Consider the following 26,814-nt stretch of genomic DNA (forward strand, 5'->3'; position numbering starts at 1 on the left):
GAAAATGTTTGCCTAAGCATCAACATTTCAAATATTATATTATTAGACTGTACATGAGGTGTAAACCAGCAAGATGAGATGCCTTAACCTTCCTGTAATGGCTGATGCCAAGAAGGCTCAGACTGCACACATAACAGGAAACACTACAAAGGGCTTCTTAAAATACAAAATCAATAAGTCTTTCCTAAGCCCCAGTATCAGTAGAAAACATCACTTTGTTAGGTGGGTTTGCCGGGGATTATTTGGACAAGTGTTGAAGATGTCGAGGATGAAAGAAGTGTGTTTCAAGACTTACAAGTTTTTCAGTCTGCGACACTTAGCCCTGAAAGTTGTTTGTTTGCTGTAACTCAACTGCATCCCGAGACTTGTTTTGCCCTGTTTAAAATTTCTGGTTTAACATTAGACTATTAACCAAAACAAAAAAAAGGATATGATGGAACGGTTCCTCTGTTTGTAATTCTTTTTTTACAAAGGGATCACAAAGTCTGTGAGCGCGATGCTGCACTTTATGGTCTGACATTGTTGTTGAAAACATACATTTACAGTGCTGGTGCTATTGCACATGTGCACATAGTAAAAGTTGAACCAAGTTGATCATGAAGTTCACAAGTCCACTGGAGCCAGCGAGGAGATTGCACCAAATAAGGAAGCGCATCCTTGAATTTGTTTGTTGTGTGGGCTTCAATTGACGTAAATGAGTAATTTGCAAGACATAAGTGTAATGTGATGGTACCTTTTACTGACAAAGATGGCAGGAAGCTGTGAACCCAAATCCAAGCTTCAGAAAACACACCTTTAGAAACCTTCAGTATAATTAAAAAGCACGTTGCTGTCTTTGTTACATCTCATTTGGTAGGTTTGATTTGACTCTCTCAAATCTATAATAGAAGCAGGGGTTAGTTGTAAGACCATGTTATAGGGGCATCTAACCATCCAGCAGGTTTTTGGGGTCAGTTCGGTACCTTGTTTTGCAAGTCTTTCAGTGGGAGAAAAGCCATTGAAGAAGAACAAGCATGGCCTTATCACTGACCCAGAACTCGAACGTCAGAGTGACCCAAGTCCTTATCAGTGGGACCCTTGTGTGTGTGTTTGCACATTGTCAGTTTATGTATATGTGGTGATACAGTATGCTCGCAGTGACTCAGGTCAATAGTGCATGTACCTGGAAAAGAACATGGTATATTTTAGTTTTTTTAATTTATTCAGTACATCCCATGCTCTCGCTGGGTGCCTGTCTGCACTGCAGTGTGTAACAGTCTAACAACAAATGCAGTATGTTGGTTTGGAGCAGCATGAATCCATCCCACATGCTGGTTATAGATGAGTCGACCAGGAGAGTTAAGAGAAAACCCGAAAATCAGAAAGTGTTTTTCAGCCTCAGCACCATTAAACTGAATGTTCTGTCAAACAGCATCAAGCTGGAGGAAGTCAATTCTGACACAATGGTGTAATGATTTAACTACAAGTTCATGTGTTATTAATCTTTTTAATTTGAGCAATATTTTTGACTTTAGCTGTTTGGATTTCTTCTTATATTTTCGTATCTGAGGAAAAAGACTTCTCTTTTACAAAACACAGGAGCTCAGATTCTTAATGGAGCACGGAGACCAGGTCACTTGAGAATGACTGCCTTATATCTCTAAACTATTAACCCCACACTAGCTAAAGTCTTGCCTGAGGTCCTAACAAAGGCTCCTATTGGCTGTCCAAATTACAGACAAGGCCTTGCAACCTCCCTTTAATACATTGTATTTGATCTTTTTTCACAGTGTACTCATCTGCATTCATCTGTTGCATTGCTTTTAGTTTAATTTATGTTGTATATCTTATCTCTCTAAAAGCAAAGTGATGCTAATGAAGTATGATTGTTGTTGCAAACATAATATTTGATGGTAATAGAAAGGGACATGGTCCGCAGTGTCCCTACATGTAACTCTTCTCCTGGCGCTTGCTTTGTCTCTACACTCACTGCACAACAGACTGCAAGTGAATCTGTTATCAATAATAGATAGGGGCAATGCTTTGAGCTTTTGTTTAGAGTTCAGTTGTGCCTATGTAGCTGAGTCAATGTATTATTTTGTCTATTGCTACACCTAGCCCACAGGAGGTAAAGGAAGTGAAGTATCATGGTGCAGTTAGCAGAAGACTGACGAGTCAGACCGCTTCAGATGGATTCAAAGAGAAGCAGAAATGTATGCTGAGCATACTAAGTGTGTGTGTGTGTGTGTGTGTTTACTGGCATTTCAAATGCTCTGAAATAATTTAAGCAGAGCTTCACTGACAAATTACCCCCATTAGGATATGGGAGTGTTTGGGTTGGAAAATTTGATATTCATGTGTTTGTCTTTCAATCCTCTTTTCAGCTCCGTCAAATGTGTACATATGGTTTTATAAACTAGGCTGCATCCTTACTATTTTGTTTACGTCCAATGTTTTTGACAAATTTGCTCCCATTTATAGTGCACAAGTAGCAGCCTTTAGATGCTATTTTGCAGAAGACACATATACCAAAGTAGAGTCATTTTGCTGTGTTGTATTGTCTACTTCTGCTGCTATTTCAGACAGAACCAGCTGCTTTGTTAGCTGTGTTACACACCAGGCCATCTTCGGTCTTTTATCTGTGTTGACGTGTGGCGTGCACGTTCAAGTCCGCGTGTGTGCTCGTGTATGTGTTAGTTTAAAGGGGTGTATTTGGATTCCTGGCCAGTCTTCAATAAACTCAGGCTGTAGCATGTGGCGTTGAGAGCCTCCATGGTGCAAACACTAACTGGAAACTATAACTCCCTCTACACATAGTTTCCATCAAATGTGCTCATATAGGACCAAGGCAGTGACTCTTTAGGGCTGTTTTGTGAACAATGGTTTAAAACAATATCAACTAGATGCCAGTAGACCAAATACATCCACCAACACTGTGCAGCATTGTTACAATTTGCCAGTTCCATATTGGGTTTCTTCCATGCCCCAGTGCCAATAACACAGTAACACTTGCCATTGTAACTGCAATGTCCTTAGACTCTAGTTTTCCTCATTTCCTGTCACCTCTAAACTATTAAATACAAAAATGCAAAAAATAACCCAAAAAGTGAAAAAAAGATTTGAGGCATTCAAGCCAGTTTAAAGCCACACATCATGTTTAATGATATTTACCTTATATATAGAACAAACAATGTCGGTCAGCTTCTTTTTTTTTAAATTTTGTAGATTTTACGTTGTATTTTGCAGTTTTACATGTTCTCATACTGAATGTCCATCAATGTTCTGTCAGCTGATTGGCAAATTAATTCAGATGGTGTCATGTAAATCTATTCAGAAGTTCCACTGCCACATCTCTTGCCAACGGAAATGAAAAGTTAATCAGTTTGTCCTTGCCACAATGCCAACTGTATTACAAAGTCAAATGCACATTCATTATTCATTTCCTGAGATAACCTGCTAACAGAAAAACATAATACAAGGGGCTGAAATATAACCCCCAACTTCAACTCTGATAGTGGAGGCAATGCTGCAGTAATGAAAATAAAAACAGGAACTGAGGCTGGCTCTTCGGTGCTGAATCACATGTGAACAAGGTTAGGAGTTTAAGAATGGCCCATCATCCCAGATTTCATTCAGCCCTGCACTCCCCTCTTCCTCCACTACCATCACATTTCCTAATGATCACAAAAGCAGAGTAATCAAGAAAATTGATTGCTATGCACATTGTGTTTTGCATCTTAACTCTTATTTTGTTTTGTGTTCTGACTGAAAAAAAGTTAAAAAGGGTAAAGTATAAACGTACATTTTACAGTTCAAGGTGTTTTCACTATTGATCTGTTTAACTGTTTCACTGTTGTTGTTTTTCAGTTCAATAAATGCCACATCTTTCCAAAAGTCCGTGAGTCTGTAAATTATCTGGATTTTTATATTGACTAAAATAATCGTGATTATCGAGCAGCCCTAATTACAAGGTACTATAAGAAGGCCTTTGTTTCACAAGCTGCTCTTTTACCAAATAACAAAAAAAAAATCCTGAAATGTTCCTTTTACTGTAAAGACTTTAAAAGTCAAAAACTGAAAGCCACATGAGAGAGGTTCAGCCGCTTCAAGCCTGATCTTCAAGAAATAAAATATCTTTCTATTAAGTCGGTTGAGGAGTCGCAGACGTCTTATTGTTGCTGCAGTTGAAACATTTGTGACCTTGGGGCTGGGGAGGGTAAGGAGAATGTTAAGTGTTAAGGAGCAATTTAATGTTTGTTGAATCAGTGTGTGTGTGTGTATGTGTGTATGTTTGTGTGTGTGTGTGTGCGTGTGCACTAACCTGTGTGCTCATTATTTGACAAGTTTATCATGCGCTTTGCATTCATGTGGCAGAGTTCCAAAGGTTCACAGTATTTCCTCCAGAGAGCTGTCCTTGAATGTTTGCTCAAATTCAGTCAGGAACGTTTTTATGACAAAAATATTAAATAATGTTATGCTGTCTTGAAACTTACTTTTTGAAAGTTGTTCGGAAGCTCAGACTTGAACCAGACACCAAAGTTATGTGAAGTTTTGCTGTTTAAATCAAAAAGTAAAATGTTGACATCAATATGAGCTGGGAAGTGGATCGAGGAGCTTAGTGTGTGCGTGACTATGACTGATTACAAGTCAAGCTTTGGTTTGAGGAAACACAAGAGCCAGTTGGACATCATTCTCCAATTGGATTATAAAAGAATATATACAATGGAAATAAGAATGGCCACCAACATAAAATGTAGAATTATGATTTAATCAAGGTTTAAATGTAATCTGCTTTATTTTCAACAGGTTTCTCATAGTTCTGGCCTGTCTGATCCTCAGTGTTCTGTCCACCATCGACCAGTACCAGGCCTTGGCTCACACAACACTCTTCTGGGTGGTGAGTGTTGATTAAATTTAAAAGTACCTCCTGGGCGTAAATGCCATAAAAAACATTATTATATAATATGTCTCTACTTCTAACAGAGGATTTACATGAAAAAGCTAAAGATGATTTTGATCCCAATTGGACCATCCTTCCTCTCAGAGCTAAGAGGGTTTGGGGTCAGATGGGTAAAGATGATGCTGTAGGGAATGGGGGCTCAAAACTAGACTTTAAAGCCCACCAGAAACACCTGAAAGTTGCTTAGTGAAATGAATAGATGGTGCTGTAAATCTTTCTGATGGAGTTGTTATGTATGGTGCTAGAGCTGGGTCACAGACTGAACAATAAGATAAGTTAGTTCATTCAAGAAACGTATTTGTATGCTTCTCACCCACAACTGCAGTCTGCAGATCCATGCCGCAGTTTATACTCCAGCAGACCAGGGTTACATAAAGTTAGATGGAGTGAAACATCTAATAAGATAGCTTTCTCATTTTTGGACCCTCCAGGTCAAGAGCAGCACTACCAGGGTAGTTTTCAGCAGGTGGTTTTAGAGTGGTTTTTAAGTCATGAATCAAATCAATCAATCAATCAGAGTCTGAAATCTGAAAATGAACTTGTGTTCCTCAGGCTGTCCTAGACTCAGCCTGGCTCAAAGGCCTATATGCTCTTTTATGTCATAATCATAATAATAACCATAATCATGTTTTAATCAGGCACGCAAACTCCTCATCTTTCAGCGAATTTGCCATTTTTAAACCAAAATGGGTCACCCATGGGTGATTTGGGGAAAGTAGAAAATATTTTAGGGCGGCGGGGGGCGGGTGTCTGGTCCAGCCACAGTTTTAAAATGAACCTAAAATATTTTTACATCTCTCATGTGTTCTGTGCTAATGCCTTCTACGCCACCCCGAATAAACACCAATGAAGAAACCCCGACCCCCCTTTACACCCACACCCTCACACACAGACGTCCTAGGAGACATGCACTGGCTCGATCTGAGACCTAGACCTTATTATTCATGTCCCGAGACTCACTACCATTGTTTCTGGTAAGTACCGTTAAACCTAACGACACAGTATCCACTGCAGTTATCCACTAGGCAAGATACACTTTTATCATTATCAATGTACAGCAAATGGATAGCGTTACTGAAGAAGTTTTCATTGATAATTAACATCATAATTTACTAATATTAGCTATGTTAACATAAGTTATGTGATAGTCTCCTCTCCTGCAAATTTACAAATCCTACTATGGCCACGCCAAGACCTGTACATATACAGGTGATATCCCCTGTCCAATTGGCTATCCTATAACCAATCGAGCTGCTATTGAAGGGGTGGGTCTCGGCGAGCCAATAGTAGGATTCGTAAATTTGCGTCCCGCTTGTCATGACAAATGATGTATAATGTTTGTAATGTTATATCTAGTTAATTTACGGTAGCTTACGTTAAAGGGAAGCTCTGCCGATTTTGCACCAGTGTTTGTGTCTTTGCAGTGTGGGATGAACGGTGTTTGGCTTCCCCTTATTGCCTTAAAAGTTATCTAACTTACATGACAAACTACATAATGGGAATCTTCTTAAAATATGAGCACTGGCAGTCATTCATCTTAAAGCCCAATAACATTAACTAAATGTCAAAAATCAGGGTGCAGAGTTTGTCAAAAGGGAGGTAGAGAGAGTTAGAAAATAATATATCTTATGACAAGTTGTCTGTTTGACTTCAGACAGTGAGCTGGATTAAGTTTACTCTTTTGCTCAAGTAAAGTATATTTATAATATATTTTCACCATATGACCTGGCAGGTGTCATCCAGTAGAAACTTACCATGGTATAAATCTTTCACTTTAGGGTTTTTTAACTAATTTAATTAATATGTGTTCCCCCAGCCTGCCTATTGTCCCCCAGTGGCTAGAAATGGTGATAGGTGTAAATTGAGCTCTGGGTATCCTGCTCTGCCTTTGAGAAAATGAAAGCTCAGATGGGTCGGTCTGGAAAAGTTAGCCCCCCCCTGCCCCACCTCTCCTCAATAGCTACAGACTCAGAAATGGCACATACTAAGGAAAGCTCATGTGGGACTGGCTCTAGTGGCTGGAATTCTGCACCAAGGCTGAATTTTGGGAAATAGACATCAGATACAGTATTAGGGGACCACTAAGGTCTATATAAAAGAGACTTCAGATCCAGTATTAGGGGACCACTAAGGTCTATATAAAAGAAACTTTAGATATGGTATTAGGGGACCACTAAGGTCTATATAAAAGAGACTTCAGATACAGAATTAGGGGACCACTAAGGTTTATATAAAAGAGACTTCAGATACAGTATTAGGGGACCACTAAGGTCTATATAAAAGAGACTTCAGATACAGTATTAGGGGACCACTAAGGTCTATATAAAAGAGACTTCAGATACAGTATTAGGGGACCACTAAGGTCTATATAAAAGAAACTTTAGATATGGTATTAGTGGACCACTAAGGTCTATATAAAAGAGACTTCAGATACAGAATTAGGGGACCACTAAGGTCTATATAAAAGAGACTTCATATACAGTATTAGGGGACCACTAAGGTCTATATAAAACATCCAAAGAGCACCATGTCATGGGACTTTTAATTTAAAAACTGTTAATTTATTTGATCTGCTGTACTTTGGATCATTAGACTGAGATTAACAATGATGTCTGTAGAATATTTTTGGGGTTTAAGCTGCAGATCCTCTTGTCTTTGCTGTCTCACAGAACGGTCTAATTACATGTGAATGAAATGCTTTCCTTCAGAATGACATTTTCATCCTTTGACACCTGTTGTGTACTTTTCAAAGAATGAGTCCTTAAGGTCCACAAATTAATATTTAATGTACAGTGGGATTCAATATGGAATAAAATTAAATGTCCACATTAATGATTTTTCATGACTCAAATGTATGCCATACAAAAATTGTTTACAAGAACACATATTCTACATAGAGCTAGCCTCTTAATGTTGCTCTCGAAGTGCACCAGATTGATGCGTTAAACTAAAATGTACACGTTTTTTCCGGGGGACCATACCCCCGGACCCCCCTACATGGTCACGGGTCCGCCGTATCTTTCCCACCTTTTTTACCCATGATCTGTTTTGCATGCCTGCTTAATAATTCAGACCATGATTTTAATATTTTTTTCTTCATAGCCAAAGAGAAGAATAAGGTGTTTTAAGAACTTGCACACATCAGAACTTTCATAGGGTTTCCTTTTTTTTTTTGCCCTTAGGTTTCCTGAAAATATATCTACATAGCAGGTCAGCGACCTCAGTCTATGTGGCGGTAATGCACCTTAATGAATAATAAATACATAAAACAAAAGGCAAAGAAGCGACCTCAGTCACTTCTTAGACAGCACAGAATGTACATTGCTCTGATATTCTGTTTAACAACTGCTTTTACCAAATAATACTTTAACTTTAATGCAAGATTGTTTGCGGCAGGTTGCCCACAATCTTTGCTATATCAACCCTGAAAACACCGAGCCCCCACACATAACAATCCCAAAAATTACAGTTTTGTCCTTCACTTCCATGTAATTGCACACACAGTGTCTGTTTCTACAGGCGATGGTAGCGATGCCCCATAAGGTAGCAGTGCACCAGTTTAAGAGGAAAAAGAAGACAGTCAGTCGATAATACAACAATCAGCTTTATGGATATTGTATGAGGTAGTATGCATCCTATATATTTTTTAGGCCGTAAGGATACTGAGACTGTGAAACATTGAATGCATAGAAACATTGTTTGTTTGCAAGCAAACTCCACAGTGTATCCTTAACGACCCTGATCAGTGGTCCATGAACCACATGTGTCTGGCAGATACTAGGAGAGTGATTGAGATGTGAAAGAATCTGAATTTTTATCTCCACTAAATGTTTTCTTATAAAAGCACTGTTTATATTGCAGATAGAGCCTGTAGTCTTTTCTCCCTCTGCGGTCTCCTGATCTGATCTTTCCTTTGACTTTCACCATCTGCTCAGCACTTCTGTTTGGCTGTTTTTGTTGGCTGGCATCTGCCAACAAGCACTATTCGGATCTTCTGGTGGTATTGTTTCCGTTCCATTTCAAATAACTTATTTAAATAAATCCAATAATGATGCTCGTAAAACAATGCAGTTAGTAGACATCATAAAATGCTTAAAAATCACATGTACCAATTTCCTTGTTTAATGAATCGCATGATAATCTTTAGAGTAAACAGAGATGTCAGAATCATTTCTATCACTGCATTTTGAGTCTATATTTTCAAAGGTATTGCTGCGACAATCAACACGATGATTGTGGAAGATCAACAACAACAAATATCAAACCTTAGTTTCTGTTGTTTGAAAAGCTATTTCATGGATTGATTGACCTAACTGTTGCCTTACAAAAAACAATTTAGGGAAACATTAGTTGGAACTACATTGGCTGTTCTCTCTGCAAACGATTTCAGGATGTCCCGCTGGCCTGGAGGGTGGGTGGTTCCCGTCTAAAGTCAATAGTAAATGGGATAAACGTAACCCTGAGACACCAGCTGCTGAGCACAGGGACTGTTTGGGTGATAGGTGAGTCGCTCAGCTCAGACAAAAGAAAACCCCAAGAAAAGGATAAAAAGGACTTGAGGATTTTCTTCGAGGAGGCGTGGAGTATGCCACATGTGACAAGTTCACCTTGGCCTGAGGATAATGGGATAAAATGGCTCAGGTTTCATGAGCCAGCAAATCATAATCTTAACCTACAGGTTCATTGTTGAATTCCTAGAGACTCAGGCTTGGGTGCATGAGTCAGAAGTGTGATTCTGAAGAAAAGTGTGACATTTGTTAATAAACACCACACTGTCATGAAATATGGCAAAATGATTTTTTTCTGCCTTCAGTTCACCCTGGAGATATTTAATCTGCCTATTCTTCTCTTCAACACAGATAATGAATAATTAATATTTGCCATGCTACTAAACCCCACCAAAGTCTCAAACATCCATCTTTTCCATCCACCATCCCAAAGGGGCTGTTTTTGTGCTTTCTAGTTGAGAGATTTTCTGTGACCCTGCCCCCCCCACCCCCCCACCACAGGAGCATCTTCTTTGTCTTGTTGCGTTCTTCCTGCACACTCAAGGTTAACGGAGATCCAATCCATTCTTTACTGGGACATGCTTGCATGCATGCTGGCTGACAGTGTTTGTAGGAGGGTGTTTGGCCAGATGCTTGGCAATTTGCCCAAAGGATCCAGATTCCCAAAAGGGCCTTGTTTGTTTTTTAGGATCCAAAAATGAGAAAATAAAAAAAACTCATTGCTACATTTTTTCTATTCTGGAATCAAATCCTGGCACACGTTTTAATTGGAATTTTCTTTAAAAAAAAGACCACCAAGTCACTTAGAAATGCAACTGACTATTATTAACAAGGGTTTGGAGGACAGAGGGAAAACCAAGGTCGAGATTGAAGAGTGGGATGAAACAAGGGTCGAGCATGAGGGGGGGGGGGAACCGAGGGTGTTGAAAGAGGATTAATGAGGGGTTTAGGTAGAAAGATGTTGAGGAGAGGAACTCAGGGAGTGAGAGACAGTGTGATGAGGCAGTGACTAGATGAGGTATCCTAGTTTTATCGCCCCCCCTTGTGGTTCCTGTAATGAGAGAGAAGAGATTAAGGAAGCAGAGAAGGGGGGATTCAAGGGGTGAGGGATGTGAGAGCTGAGAGGTACATGGACAGTATGTCACTAATTTAATATCTGTGGATCAAAGTCCAAAAAATCATTTTAGAGAAGAAAACGGCTACAGATTTCTTTAAATATATTCCGCAGTAATTATGACGTACCATGAGATGCAGAGTTGACACTGATATGCTCAGATTATTTAGATCTATTCAGGTAATAATTTGATGCAAAACTGAAGTTATATCAGAACACTTACACACCACGTTCTATAATTTACAGAGACCCAAAAATTCCCCCCAAAGCAAACAATATGTATATATGTATGCATTAACCACAAGTTGAATTAACAATCCAAACTTACTATTTGGCGGTACCTATGGCAACAAGCTGAAATTGCATGTTTGTTTTTTGGCTCTCACGTTCATTTTACTTGTTTTTGAGGTTTCCTTGTCTGTAGTCATTGCTCTTTTCTTTATGTGTTCGCACCCACAAGTGATTTAAAGAGTGAGTATGTTGCGTTAGCTCCGCTACACCCTATCTCTAGCCTGTGTGCGTTGCTTGTGAATTTCCCCGGGAATGTCGCCACAGACACCCAGTTTGGAATACTGCAAATGCATTGGCTGTCATCATTGGGCCAAAGGCTAAATTGCCACTGGGTTACCTCGTTCTGTGATGGTTAGTAACTTACTTAACCAACATTATTTCAATAAAAATCTTGGAATGCTATTACTTTGAATAAGTCCCTACGCCTCATTTCCTCAGAACTCAGCGGTCCATGAGGACCTGTCGTGCTGTAGGTTTTCAAACTCGTCATTAATCATGTTCATCATTTGTGGAAACAGCAACTGACAGCACAATCTAAACTCAAGTTGTGTTTCTGGAGTTTTGACCATATCATATCATCGACCAATGTCTTCTGCCCCATAGGTCAAGAATGAACCATCTTTTAAGCCAACATAGTTTGATGACAACTGAGAAAATTCCATCTGTTGTTGAACAGCCGTGTTGTAGCCTACAGACAAAGGCTCTGGAATGTCAAAATGAAATGCCCAGCTCGACTAAAAACAACAAAGAATCTCCTCTGTGCCTGTTTCCGCTCCCTTCCTGTTTGTTAATGTATTTTGGATAGACCATTTGTTTTGCATCCTTGAAGTAGAAATCCTCTACTACTCTATCCTCTAATAAATTGAAGAATACAACATTTCACATATTCGCTTCCAAGAATTACAATTTATTAACCCAATTTCTGTTTTACAAGATGCATGTATTTTCACTGACGCTTTATAATTTGGCTCTGATGAAGAAAAACACCTCCAACAATTCCACGCTGAAAACGTCTGCTGCTTTACATGGAACGCATCTTCTGTCTGAATCCCCCAGTTTGTTCCTCCCATTATTCACTGCAAAATGATCATGTCACCATTACAAATCTATGAAAGGGCATTGAGTCACTTTCAGACAGATTCATTTCCAAATGCTTGTCAATGATTAAGAGACATGCGTAGGTAATTGCATTTTCATTCAGGCCAGTTCATTAATTTTCACGTGTTGGTGTAATTGATTTTTTAAATCCATTTATCTTTGAGGAGCACTGGAGAAAACTTGCATGGAATTGAAATGTGGCAGGTTTAATTAAGAAGATTTAATTGAATGAGCTTTGTGTTTAGCATTGGACACATGCTGTTGTGGCTTGTTTCAGTTATTATCCTTCTAATTATAGAAGTAAGAGAAGAAATGGAGGACGTAATGCATATGTGGTATGGTAAATATGAGTACTGCCAGAAGGTTGTTAGCTTAGCTCGGCAAAAAGACAGGAAACAAGGGAATGGCTAGCATGGCTCTGTCTAAAGGTAGTCTATTTTCATGACGTTCTGCTTCCAGGATTGCTAGAGTGCCTTCGGAAATTCCGCCGCATGTCACACTTTCTTGTCCGTTTCTTTTCGCTTTCTTTGTGTTAGAATTCTAAACTCTCATGGATTTCTGAGGACTCTGGTTACCTGGTCCTCAGATCTCTGCAGGGTGAATCCAGACAGCTAGCTAGACTATCTGTCCAATCAGAGTTGTCTGTTGCCAGACTAATTAAAACAACTTTTGAACGTACACATGTTCCACCAATACAAGTTCCCTCCTGAGGTATTTTTTTCCTCATTACATTACATGCCATTTAGCTGTTGCTTTTATCCAAAGCGACATACAATTACTATATATGTATATAATATGATTTTGCCTTTGGAGCCTCTAGGGGTTAAGTGTTTTGCTCAGGGACACCTTGGTTGGTGTATTGCAGTGGGATTCAAACCCTGGTCTCCTACACCAAAGGCATGCTGTGTGGACTAGTCGGACCTTCCTTGGCAGCGCTGTGGGCAAAGGTCTAGAAAAGCAAGACTAGTCTAAAGGGGACAAAATCAGCTTACATCTACCTCTAAATTAACAATTAACAGTCTTGAAAACTCAAGTGTAGAAATGACATGGTGTTATGGGCAGGGTTGTGTGTGAGTCTTTTATATCACTGTGAGGTTGCCAGGCAATCCGCAGAGACTCCAGGTTACTGTGCCCGGCCAAGAAATAGTCCACCAATAACGCATTGTTAAACCACAACATGTCTTTTTACATTACAGTGTTTGTCTGGGTGAGATATGACTAAATTAGTGAGCAAGTATTGCTACATTTGGAGAGAGACAGACTTACATTTCCCCTGTTTCCAGTGTTTGTGTAAAGCCAAGCTGACTAGCTGCTAGAGGTAGCTTCATACTTACTGTACAAATGTTAGAGTGGTAATTATCTAGTCATCGAACTCTTAGTGGGAAAGCAAATAGGCCTAAGTACATTTCCTAAAATGCAGAACTATTTCTTTTAAGTAAACACTGAAATGCAGAAATATCCAATTACATGTAGCAGCTCAACTGAAGAAGAATCAGTGGTGTGGTAGAAATAAAACGTAAGCAAATGGTGCAGGTACTGATTGGACTCACTAATCCTTAATGAACTGGATTGTGACAGGTTTGTGTGCAAAGCTGCACTTTACATAAACAGAGGAAGTTGAGAGAGCACTAATTTGTTTTGAAGTACACTTTTCTGAAGTGGTTATGTGCTCAGGGACTGATATGATTGTTTTTCACCTGTCCTCTCTAATTTGTCTACTCTATTGCCCTCAATTCTCTGACAGGAGATCGTCCTTGTGGTGTTTTTCGGTGTGGAATATTTTGTCCGCCTCTGGTCAGCTGGCTGCCGCAGTAAATATGTTGGCATCTGTGGCCGACTACGCTTCGCCAGGAAGCCAATATCTATTATAGGTGACACACACACACACACACACACACACACACACACACACACATATCTGTACACATACACCCAAACAGACATATCACTTCTCACCCACACACAGTATTTAAACAATATCTGTAATATATCCTGGGCCTCATCCCAAAATGAGACGTCTCAGACAAATTTAGCATGAAATTAAAGCTGTCACTGCAATTTTTTTTTAACCTTCAGTTTTATATGCTTAAAATTGGAACCTCCAATATATACAGAAAACATGCATATGAGAATTTTTTTAATTGTAACCCTTCTCACCTCAAATGATTTATAGGGATTCTTTTTTATAAAGAAACCAATGATACTTTCTTATAGCACACTTTCCATCTACTTTCTTTTTTGACTTTTGCAGACCTCATATGGAGGAAAACACTTGCTGTTGTTATGCTGAACCTACGTATATTGATCATCTGCATGCTTATGCCATATTTAATTATGCTTAATGCCCCCTCATTCTTTGTCAATACAGATCTGATTGTAGTTGTTGCCTCAATAGTTGTGCTGTCAGTGGGCTCCAAAGGCCAGGTCTTTGCCACCTCTGCTGTAAGGTAAGAGACAGTGTGTGTGCGGTAGGAAACTATATGGTCAAAGGTATGTGGACACTTTGCGTACTTCTGGTCTTGGGGCTGTTTTCCTTGGTTGGGGTTAGGCCCCTTCCAGTAGTTCCAATTAAGGGGCATCTTAATTAGTGCTGCACAATATGAGAAAAATATAGAATATATTTGATAACGTTGTTGAATATTGCGCTAACGATATTACTTGCGATAATACAACAGATGTAAATTTACTGAGTTCTGCTGCTTTCAGTTTTCTGCTAAGATACAAGAAATCTCTGAGTATCTTTTGCGATATGTTGCAGTTTTTTGTGATGTGTTAATAGCGTCGGTTGATATTGCGATGATGAGTAAAATATATGATAATGTGCAGCCCTAATTTTAATGCTAGAGCATAATGTTATTTCTGTAAGTGTATTTCTAACTTTGTGGCAACAGTTTGGGGAAGGCCCTTTTCTATTGCATCATGGCAAAGCCCCATTGTGCAAAGCCCGGGTCCATAATGAAATGTTTTTTCCCAGTTTGGTTTGGAAGGGCATGCCAGAACTGCACCGGACCCTGACCTCAATCCCATCCAACACTTTTGGGATGAATTGACCAATTGTGACCTCCATCCTGCCGCTAGCTTTCCCAGAAGTGTAGAGAGTGTTACAGGGGCTGATGATTTTGGAATGAGATGCTAAGCAAACAAATAGATGGATTATTTGGGTGTCCACATACTTTTGGCCTCATTGTGTGTATACAAACATGCTAACCTGCATTTGATCTGTATACAATGTCAGCATACAAACACTTTTGTTATTTTTCAGAGGGATTCGCTTCCTGCAGATCCTGCGAATGCTCCACGTGGACCGGCAGGGAGGGACCTGGCGTCTCCTCGGCTCTGTCGTCTTCATCCATCGGCAGGTACACGATCATAGCTTTGAAATCACATCACATAAAGGCTTCTGATTGTTATTATTGAGCTGGAGGCTTTCTGTCAGGGGATTTATAGCCTTTCCTCTTCATGTATTATTTTTTACAACTACAATGTGCAGAATCCCCACCTGGGAGTGCACAATACAGCAAAATTAATATTCAGCAGAGCCAGAGGAAAAGAGCCACTGTGTGCTGTAGGCTATGGGCATAAGCTGTTCTGCTACAGAGGACTGTAGCACCTCCAGACTATCATTCAGCTGAGAGACAGAGGTGGCTGGGATGATCCCCAGTGGCCACTGTAGTTGTCATACATGTATGTGTAAAAACAGAGTGATGAAGGTGAACAGAGTGTCATCCACTGTCATCCTGCTGTTCCTTATGTTGGCTTTGGTTTATGGCCATATTGATCCTGGTTGAGGCTGCTCATCAACAGCTGAAAGAAAGAGAGTGTTCAGCGAGATATTGAGGCCTTTTTCTATACCGATTCTTAAAAAAAAAAAAACTTTATATAAAATAATACTTCAGGCTATAGAGGGCACTTCAGATTGAGCATATAAAATGCAATGTTTTTTTTTGTTTTTTTTGCTCCAAAACCAGGAAACATCAGTCACTGTGGATACTTTCACATTACGATTGCTTGTTAAGCTTTTATTTTCTGTCTTCCTGCAAATGCCTAAAATACTGAGAGATATCACCCTGTGCAATAAAATAGATGGTAGCACTCTTTATTTACTTTATTTTTAACAAAGTGTGTATTACATGTTCTCAAACAAAGAGCAGAAAACAGGAGAAGATACTTTGGTATGAGAGTATGAAAGATTTAAAAAAAAGTAATAATAAGCTACAATCTCACAAGACCAGTACCCAACTTTCCCACCAGAAAAGGAGCTTAACTATATATATATGTATATAGACAGTACATAGATTTTATTTTTTTTAACTTAGCTAGAGATATTGTCTTGGTTACTTTTATTTCACAGCAATCAAACTGAAGATTCTGTGATATTGAACCCACCATAAAAGGGCAGTGGTGCCAAGGTGTAGCAAACATTTAGGCTAGAGTTACTTATCTTTTTGGCTTGTGATTAAATATATCAAACAAAGCAATGTCTGCTTGCGGCCCCCTTGACAGGTTGAGGCCTTGATTGTGTGCATTACTTGTGAGGAGTTCATTCCTTCTTGTAGTTTCCTTCTCAGATTGCTTCATTTTTTAGAAGCCTTAAAGGTCCCATGGCATGAAATTTCATGTTATGAGGTTTTTTTAACATTAAAATGCATTCCCCCAGCCTGCGTATGGTCCCCCCGTGGCTAGAAATGGTGATAGGTGTAAAACGAGCCCTGGGTGAGACTGCCACTCTTCTATATTAACAGCTGGAGTTTTTAACTCTCATGTTGTCCTCGGGTCAAAATGACCAGTTTTCCCTTCCCAATTGTAATTACCCAAAATAACATGATTGATTCCACACAACGCTCTTTGGCAAGTACAAATCTACTTTCATTAATTTTGGGGGGTCTTATTCAATTATATAGCATTTGAAAAAAAAACGTTGAAGTGGTTTTGAAATAGGATTGAGTAAAAGTTGGCATATTCCAGTCTGTGATTATCCATTTACATACTTTTCTTTAATTTTAGTCTAAATAATTCCTAATTTCTACTTTTCTAACTCCAACATTAGGTAAAATGAGGTTTGTTGACCATCAAGTCCAAAAATAACTGTAAAACTAAGTTGATGAGTAAGTATTGCGTAGTGTTAAAACTGTCAAAAAAGAGACAAACATTGAAAAAAAATGTCAAAAGTGTTGAAAAAAGGGAAAGAAATGCAAGAAAAAGTTAAAAACATTGATAAAAAGCGTCAACAAAAGTGTTAATTTTCAATTTTGACAGGAAGGCAATACAAGGGTTAAAGTCAATGGCGTTTAAGTCAATTCAATCCAATCTCTGTGTTAACTCCAACAAGTAAATACACTGAATATCTTTCTAGTGCTTGTGGCTTGTAAACCCAATTTGCACTGTCGCTCTTAGTTTGCTCCCTGGCAGATTGGAAGCAAATGTTTCCTGCATGTGTTCGCTAGGTCGCAGCAGCAGCAACCTGGCTCCTAAACCTCTGCTGGTGACTCAAAGAAGATGTACCTGAATGCAGTGGAAGCTTTTATTTCCAAGAATCGCGCACTTCTAAGTTGCAAACAGTTCAAGTTGTTACATGCTCTCATATTCAATGCCAAAGGTTTAATGCCCAGAAATGTCCCAAACATTCAGAAACAAATGTGTACTCAGATTATGAAAAACAGCGTCAGAGAGACAGAGATGCTGAGTGCCAATGGACCATAAGTACTATTTGTGTTGGTTGATGTAAGGATAGATTTATGTTATTTCAAGGGAGGCAAATACAGCCATTCTCCAGATTGTTTTTGTAAGAAAATGATGCTGCTGCTGCTCCATGGTGCTCTGAAAAATCTGGGAATGACAGTTTTGGGCCGACACACAAATAAGTATTTTACTCATCAGAAATTCAGTCAGATTTATTGCAGTGAGCGCTCTGGCACTCCGACTGGTTAAACACAGTTTAAATTACGTAGTAGGTGAGTGCAGATAGGAACATTCACTTTAAGAGCTCTATAAAGCAGTAGTCCACCTCCAGTCAGACAGGAACCAAGCCCATTTAGACCTCCTGCTCCTTATTGAATCTGCCGTAAGATGCTTCATATTATTTTAAATACACCGTGAGACATCAGCTGTCTGGGTTTTAAACTCATTTATAATGGTTCAGTGCCCATCTGAATTCAATTCACATCCCTCTTGCGAGTAATTATGATTACTGAACATACTTTCAGTTTAAACTCTGGAAGTTTAAACAGTTGCACTTCTACAAATCTTATTTTTGTAACTTAAAGTTCCACGTCAGTTGTAAGATAAGGAATACATACATAACTAATGAAGTGGTGTCCATTTAGTCAGGTATTTTTAGATTTAGTTTTGATCATATTTTCATTTGTTTAATCCTAAAACACTAGTCCCGACATTTAGTCTAGTTTCTTGACATTGTAGTCATCAAAAGATTAGCTGGAAAACATGCTGTCAACATTTTAGTCAAGACCAAGAATGAGCATTTTAATTAAACTTCACTAAGCTGCTTTCAAATAACATGACACGGGCACTGAAAATTTGCTACAAAATGAGTTGACTTGACATTGATTATGAATGCAGCTTTGCAGAGAGGGTGTTTGGTCTGATGTTGTTAATTTAAGCAATACATCCAGGCATTAAACACGTTTTGATTTGCATATTTTTTTTGAACAAACACAATTCAACAAATGAGGCCCCGGGGTGACTGGAACATATGGTCTTTACAATAGACACCGATTATAAAGACAGTAAACAACAACAACAACAACAACAACAACAACAACAGACTCCTCTCTGATGGTGTCAGAGGTGCCGATTTAATTCTATAAGTGGACAATAGTTTATGCACTACCGTATATAAAATAGAATTTATTTAGCAGCAGGATTAATAAGATAAGACCTGACTATGAAATGTGTTTTACAATTATTTTATGCAGGCGTTTACCTGGATAGCATGTCAACAAATCCCAGGAAAGGTCCACAATCCACAATGCATCGGTCCTATCTCTGTTCAATCAATCTCCAGTGTTCTCCAAAACTTGGAAAACTGTGACACATTTCTTCATTACAATGAAGAAACATAACACAATTTTTTTGAACTAGCAAAATAAGTGCGTATTTATATGTGGCTAAAATCCTAATTAATGCTAATTAATGCATTTACTCCTCTTTGGGTAACAGTTTCAAGAAAATAGAATGCCCTGTTTCAGGACATTTCTGAGCTGTGTAAAAACATGAAATGATATATTTGTGACCCATTTTCAAAGAGTTATGTCTTTAGTATGAGCAAATGGGCTTGGGACTGAGAGCCACAGTGTTGAGAAATGGACTCAAATTGTTGCGTTTGGTCTTTTCGTGGGAAAATAGAGAATAATGCCAGCCTTATCCTTTAAGTACAGCATTATTCTACTAAACTATACTTTAAGTAGCTCCTGAGCTTAAAGTGTGAATACACTTTTGGTTAATCATCAAGCCAACAGAGACAGCAGAATACTTAGAAAAATATTTAATCATCATATTCACAGCACATTTACATGAATATTCACACCCATATGCCATATTAACAGCAAAAACAGCATCACTAGTCTCCAGGCCGTTAACTAGTAAAGTGATATAACTGATCTCCTGCCACTCAGGAGGGATTGTGTGAGAAAGTATATAAATAGATTCACAGATGTATCATATAATCTTACTGTGTTCTTTGAAATGATCCCATTGTTGCCTATTGAGTTTGCAATATGTCGTGCATTTGTGCATATGTATTTCAGGAGCTGATCACCACATTATACATTGGCTTTCTGAGCCTGATCTTCTCATCGTACTTTGTCTACCTGGCAGAGAAAGATGCAGTTGACAGCAGCGGCTCCACAGAGTTTGGAAATTATGCTGATGCCCTGTGGTGGGGAGTGGTAAGACTGTGTGTGTGTGTTTGTGGGGGTGGGGGTGGGGTGGGGGTGGGTGGTTGTAAGATGGTTGCAAGGGGCTTAGTTAAAAATCAAAAGTGTGGGTTTTTTTCACCACTGAAGAAACAGTCCAAGGGTAAAAAGATGCTAGAAGTGCCTGTCAGCACCTCTAAAGCTCACTAATTAACACATTATGTCTTTTATTCCATACAAAAAGCCTTGTGAAAGACAACAACTTGGGGTTTTATTGTGCCTGACTATTTCTTGTCTAGGAGCTGGGGACAGAGCCAGGCTAGCTGTTTCCCCCTGCTTTTAGTCTTTATGCTAAGGTAAACTAAGCTAACCACTTCCTGGCTTTAGCTTCCAAGGGGGTCAGCCTCTCCTCTCTAAGCGTAGCTCCCATGGCGCCATTTTAATGCTACAAAGCTGGCGCCACTTTGACAGCAAATAACTTTAAATCTGAAGTGTTCCAAGGTCCTATTTGTCCGTTGTTTATTTCTAAAGAAACACGACAATGTGTAAAAGGCTCCATTACCTTGTAGCTCACGTTATGGCCTCGTAGCAGACGCTTTTATAAAAACAGGCTAACGATTGTGTCATAAGCACGTGACTTGCTGTCGCATACTTGACAAATCACCGTCTTGCCAGGAGAAGCACAAAGAAAGTTTGGACTTACATCAGCTGTTAAAGTTTAATTACTAACGTTAACTAGCATGTTAGTTAGCAGTAATTAGCCTGCGTCTATGTTATCTCCTTACAAATACCTATGCTCTCCATCTCTGCTGATTGGGAATGATTGAGATTTCTCTTGCACAGCTACCAGAAGACTTACAACTTTCAGACAGGTTGCCCACGTCACATCTACGTCGTCAAGCTCAGTTGGAGGCTGCGTAATGCTCAGCCATTTATCTTTAACTGTCTATGGTAGCATCATGATTAACAGACAGACATGAGGGTGGTATCGTTAATCTCATTTAACTCTTAGCAAGATGCCAAAATAAGCATATATTCCGAAATGTTGATTACCAGTTTACATAATAAGTCTACTTTGGTGATTAAATACATTTCACTAAGACCTATTTTCCTTATTTGTTAAACTGTGTTAAACTAAAATGTGATGTGTGATGATGAATGTAAAAGTACTTACACCTTTTACCTTCATCATCACACATCCTCACATTTTGATCAGACTCCACAGAACCAGTATCTTACTAACATGAACATTTATTGTACTATGCTGAGAAAGTTGAATTGACTCATCATCTAAATATTGTTTTAGTGATATACCCGTCTTATCAAAAGTAAGATTTTGCAGAAAAAACTGTCAATATTTGGCATGTTAAAGGTCAAACATAAACTGTTTTATCTGTACTACGGTAGGAGTTGTGTGAAGACCCTTGGGCACATCCAGTGGGCCGCTAATACAAGCAGCAAAACAAGTAGTGCAGAAAATACAGGAAGAAAATGTATTTTCAGACAATAAGTCACCACCCACTCTGCTTCTTGGAAACTTCAGGGACTCTAATATTAACACACACACACACACACACACACACAGCAGAGTCATTCCCACTGCTTTCATATAAATGAAGGTTTATTTACAATACAGCAATAAAACTGAGTACTGGCAGTGCATGAAGATGTAAGGAAAAGTCAGAGGGGTAAAAAGGTCAGAGTTGTAGTTCAGGGAAAACATAGGCCTTGTGCGCTACAGCAAACACAACAAAAATAAAAATAGTAGATTTATCAAAACCAACCAGGGCTTTTTTTGGGTCAATTCAAAGGCTGTGTCCGAAATTGCACACCATGCACTACATGCTCAAAATGTATAAGTATAATTTTCAAAGTAACTTCCTGAGCGCCTCCTTGCCGGTTTGGGACGCGATACCATGGCCTTGCCAACCTCAGCTCTAGCGCCATCGCCAGATAATGCTTATATTACTGAAAAAAGTAAGCAACCTGACCAACAGTTGCATGTGACAAAATCACAGATTTTTAATATGTAGAAATGTAAATTGAAGCGTTGTTGTTACTAAGCTGCCTGGATTGAATGACACATTCATACGGTTTGATAAAGGACTTATTGGACTTTAACTTCTCATTGCAGCTACAATAATGTAGTTGTCCTCAATTTAGGTCATCCTGAACATCTCATCTGCGTTTTTTCCTGCATCCACCGTGTGTGATTGTGTGTGTTTATGTGTGTGTGCGCGTCATTCGCAGGAGGGAACAGAGGAGCAGCCACACCCGCTGCAGCGAGCCAAAAGGATTGAAACAGCCGCAAGTTTCAGCGGCTTTATAGTTAAAAAACGTGACAGTGTACCTTGATGTTAAAATGTATACATGTTGGCAGCACGTCTTTCTCTGTACGTTGTGTTGGTTAATGTTAGATGTTCGAGTCACACACGTCTCATCTTCATATCAGAAGCAAGGAAATGAATTTGATCCGTTCTCGCTCCCGCTTGGTCAGTGAATGCACGTGGGACTGCTGGGATTGTTGTGAGTAATGAGAAGGCAATAGGGGGGCCCGGCTGTCAATCACTGTCTTCCAGTGATGTGGGCCCCTGATTGGTCCGGGCCAGTAAGCAACTGCGTACCCTGTTTACCAATAGTTATGCGTCCATTGAATCACTCAATTCTCCTAGATTGACAGTGTTACCCGCCAATTACAAAATTCACCCGCATTTGGCAGGTGGGCGGGTGTTAATTTCAGGCCCTGGTGGTGACCAATAAAATGTTCACAGCCCTTCAACAAATGACCTTATGAAGCTGTGTTTAAACTTTATTTTACGGTCCGTTGGTCGGTCAGTCGCTCCATAATTTCGGTCCAGACTAAAATATCTGTTTGATGGGCTTACTTCATTTTCATTACAATAAATAAATCATACTTGTTGGCATTCAAGCATATGCGTTGCGGATGTTGAAATTTTTGTTCTGATTTGTTTACTACGTCCCTGCTGTCAGACATAGGCTAATTGTTTAATTTCCCACATGCGCCGGGTTTTGATAAGGAAATGCATTTTTCATTCCCAATGGCAAGATTAGCCTAATAGCATATAACAAAGCATGTTACATTATTTAGATTTGGCCTTAGAAGTAATCAGACTTCATCTGTAAGCAACACTGACGTTAAAGTGCAAAATGAAACCAAAGAGAGGAGGACTCAGATCTGGAACTGGACATTTAGTTTTGTGTGGTCTAATGGAACTCCAACCTGATGAAATCACTGGTCTCATCTCTGCTTGATGCCATCACTGACCTTATGTCTGTCTTATTCACTCCTTGCCTTTGTAGCTGTTCTTCTCCACGAAGACATATTGTCAAACAAACATTATGTAAGATATTTTCCATTTTAGTTTTTCCATATTAATAATATTAAGAAATTAAGCTGTTAGAGCCAGGTGGCTCCCCCTATACTTCCACCTAACGTTAGACCTACCTGTTGCCTTCCCCTGTGTTTCCTGATCCACCGTCCTCACATTTAAATAAAATGAACTCACTGTTAACTATAGCAGCCTAAATTAAGTTCTTAAATTAGCCCAGTGTTGGCATCAGATAAGACAACTATTATGCAGTAAGGTTGTGCTACTGTTGAAATTATATTCAAATTTTGAATTTTGGATAAAAAGTACACATATGGAGAGCATGGATCTTTAAAGAGAGAGATAGATGTGACCCTGTAATTACAGCTTCCATGTCACCCAACTGATGTAACTATAGCCTAAAGCCTGTATGTCTGACAGCACAGCTATCATGAACAGCTGAGCTAATGGCAAAACAAAATATATTGATGATCCCATGGTAAACCAGAGATTTTGCATAAGTTATGTTTTCCAGCTTCTTGTCATTTATTGCGCATGCTACCTTATATTTACCAGTTATTATTTTACTTTAATAAAATTGAGATATGTCATGCATGGGATTGGATACATAGGGTTTAACCAAAATCTAAATGTAGATGTTAGCAAACGCTAGCTAGTCTCTTAACATGAATATTTGAAAGCCTCCAATCATACCTGCTGCCTTTTACCTTCCACTTATTTAACCTTGTTGTCTTCCCGTCAGCCACGCAATTTTTTTTTTTTTGCTGGGTCCAACTTTTAAATGAAAACTTTTTTTTAAACCTTTTGTTGTTCTTTTTCCACCCTTTTCCTAATGTTTTTTGTCAGTTTATTTCCAGGTTTTTTGTCACTGTTTGATGTTTTTGACAAATTTTCTTCAGCCATTTCTTTGATGTTTTTGTCGATTGCATTCATTTTTTACATGTTTTTGTTGATTTCTCCAACATTTTTGTCACTTTCTTTTCACTGTTCTTATGTCATTTTTTTTCAAATACTATACAATTTATTAAAACACCCAAATTCTATTAAAGTAGTGAACTAATCATTTATTTTACCCTTGAAGAGTAATGGTTGTAGGGAGCAATCCAAGTTAGTTTCGACAATTTGTTTAAAAGAAACTCACATTTCTGATGTAGAAACGTTTTAAAAATGGGTCAAATTTGCCCCGAGGACAACAGGAGGGTTAAATGCTGTCACATCCCTTGACATGCTATTTCCTTTTCCCTCTGTCTTTTTCTATTTTTAGCCCACGGCAGCTTTTTGCTTTATTCATATTTTTCCATAGACAACTCACTACTCGTGCGCTAGTACCTGCTTGCTCAGCGCTCACGGCCCCCCCACTCCCTCTTCTATGTCAACATTCTGTGATGAAATGGTATGATATAGGGTGCCTACTCTAGCCTGTTATTCATCAAAAAGGTTATATAACATTGAGGAAATGCAGAAATGATTTAGAAACGCACAACAGCTGCTAGATTATAGAAAACCCCCTAAAATGTGAAATCTCATTTGCATGTGACTAAATCCCTGGGAGTACCAAGATCTCTGATGTGAGGAGGGCCCAAAACAATGCTAGAATGAATAGCTGAGGATGGGGAGAGGGGTCCATAGAGAATGCCTTTCTGCAGGGTCCAGAATCTTTGCTAATTATCAAATTTTAGGATGCTGACACGCTACATTATAATTGTGAACAGGTTAAACATTATTCCTGCTAACTGTCAGCACAATAGCATTGTCATTGTACACTCACCTAAAGGATTATTAGCAACACCAATTAAATTTCTCATTAATGCAATTAACTAATCGACCAATCACATGGCAGTTGCTTCAATGCATTCAGGGGTGTGGTCCTGGTCAATCTCCTGAACTCCAAACTGAATGTCAGAATGGGAAAGAAAGGTGATTTAAGCAATTTGGAGCGTGGCATGGTTGTTGGTGCCAGACGGGCCGGTCTGAGTATCTCACAATCTGCTCAGTTACTGGGATTTTCACCCACCATTTCTAGGGTTTACAAAGAATGGTGTGAAAAGGGAAAAACATCCAGTATGCGGCAGTCCTGTGGGCGAAAATGTCTTGTTGATGCTAGAGGTCAGAGGAGAATGGGCCGACTGATTCAAGCTGATAGAAGAGCAACTTTGACTGAAATAACCACTCGTTACAGCCGAGGTATGCAGCAAAGCATTTGTGAAGCCACAACACGCACAACCTTGAGGCGGATGGGCTACAACAACAGAAGACCCCACCGGGTACCACTCATCTCCACTACAAAGAGGATAAAGAGGCTACAATTTGCAAGAGCTCACCAAAATGAGTCTTGATTTCTGACATTCAGATGGTAGAGTCAGAATTTGGCGTAAACAGAATGAGAACATGGATCCATCATGCCTTGTTACCACTGTGCAGGCTGGTGGTGGTGGTGGTGTAATGGTGTGGGGGATGTTTTCTTGGCACAGTTTAGGCCCCTTAGTGCCAATTGGGCATCGTTTAAATGCAACGGCCTAACTGAGCCTTGTTTCTGACCATGTCCATCCCTTTATGGCCTCCATGTACCCGTCCTCTGATGGCTACTTCCAGCAGGATAATGCACCATGTCACAAAGCTCGAATAATTTCAAATTGGTTTCTTGAACATGACAATGAGTTCACTGTACTAAAATGGCCCCCACAGTCACCAGATCTCAACCCAATAGAGCATCTTTGGGATGTGGTGGAACGGGAGCTTTGTGCCCTGGATGTGCATCCCACAAATCTCCATCAACTGCAAGATGCTATCCTCTCAATATGGGCCAACATTTCTAAAGAATGCTTTCAGCACCTTGTTGAATCAATGCCACGTAGAATTAAGACAGTTCTGAAGGTGAAAGGGGTTCAAACACAGTATTAGTATGGTGTTCCTAATAATCCTATAGGTGAGTGTATGTATGTTAGCATGCAGAAGTTAGCATTTACTTCAAAGCTCCGCTAAGCCTCACAGAGCTGTACTAGCATGGTTGGAGACACTTAGTTTCAATTCACGTAAAGCATTCAGGAAGTCAAGTCTTTCATTCTCACTTTTGTGACATAAGTATATTTCAAGCATGCATCATGTCTATAGATGTTTGGCTGCTTTTTCTCTCTTGCAACAGCTATTATCCAAATGCATTGGGACAGCAGTGTTTATATTTATCAAACTGCCAGAATGAAGCTCCAAGTAATAATGCCCATGTCTTTTCAAAGGTGACCGTGACTACCATTGGATATGGAGACAAAGTGCCACAGACCTGGATTGGAAAGACCATTGCATCCTGTTTCTCAGTCTTTGCCATTTCTTTCTTTGCTCTGCCTGCAGTAAGTAGAAATTTAAATTACTGAACCATTTTTAAGCTATACTGTACCTTTTTTCGTCAGAGCAATTCCTACTGTCAGGAATATCTAGTCCATCTATCTATGAAATGTTTCTAGATGTTTTAAAAATGTTTTTTTAAAGACCTGCCAACATTTTTTAAGCATTACTCGATGCATAATATTGTATATGAGGGATTAACAACTAATATTTTATTAATTATAATTTAATTGTTTCTTAACAGTACAATGAGAGGTTGCTAACAGTTAAATGACAATTAACTAAAGATTCATTAACTATCAAT

General features: G+C 39.1%; 1 protein-coding gene across 2 annotated transcripts in view; it reads left to right on the forward strand.

Annotated features, from left to right (window-relative positions):
- kcnq1.1 (potassium voltage-gated channel, KQT-like subfamily, member 1.1) overlaps positions 1–26,814 on the forward strand; it is a 51,875-nt gene that overhangs the window by 1,605 nt on the left and 23,456 nt on the right. For both annotated transcript variants that reach the window (XM_032518619.1, XM_032518628.1), the window contains exons 2-7: positions 4,786–4,876; positions 13,695–13,821; positions 14,319–14,397; positions 15,213–15,309; positions 19,714–19,854; positions 26,405–26,515. In XM_032518619.1, coding sequence (XP_032374510.1) covers positions 4,786–4,876; positions 13,695–13,821; positions 14,319–14,397; positions 15,213–15,309; positions 19,714–19,854; positions 26,405–26,515 — 646 coding nt within the window. The remainder of the gene's footprint in view (positions 1–4,785; positions 4,877–13,694; positions 13,822–14,318; positions 14,398–15,212; positions 15,310–19,713; positions 19,855–26,404; positions 26,516–26,814) is intronic.

This window comes from Etheostoma spectabile, chromosome 1 (assembly GCF_008692095.1).
Source record: "Etheostoma spectabile isolate EspeVRDwgs_2016 chromosome 1, UIUC_Espe_1.0, whole genome shotgun sequence".
Classification (NCBI taxonomy): Eukaryota; Metazoa; Chordata; class Actinopteri; order Perciformes; family Percidae; genus Etheostoma; species Etheostoma spectabile.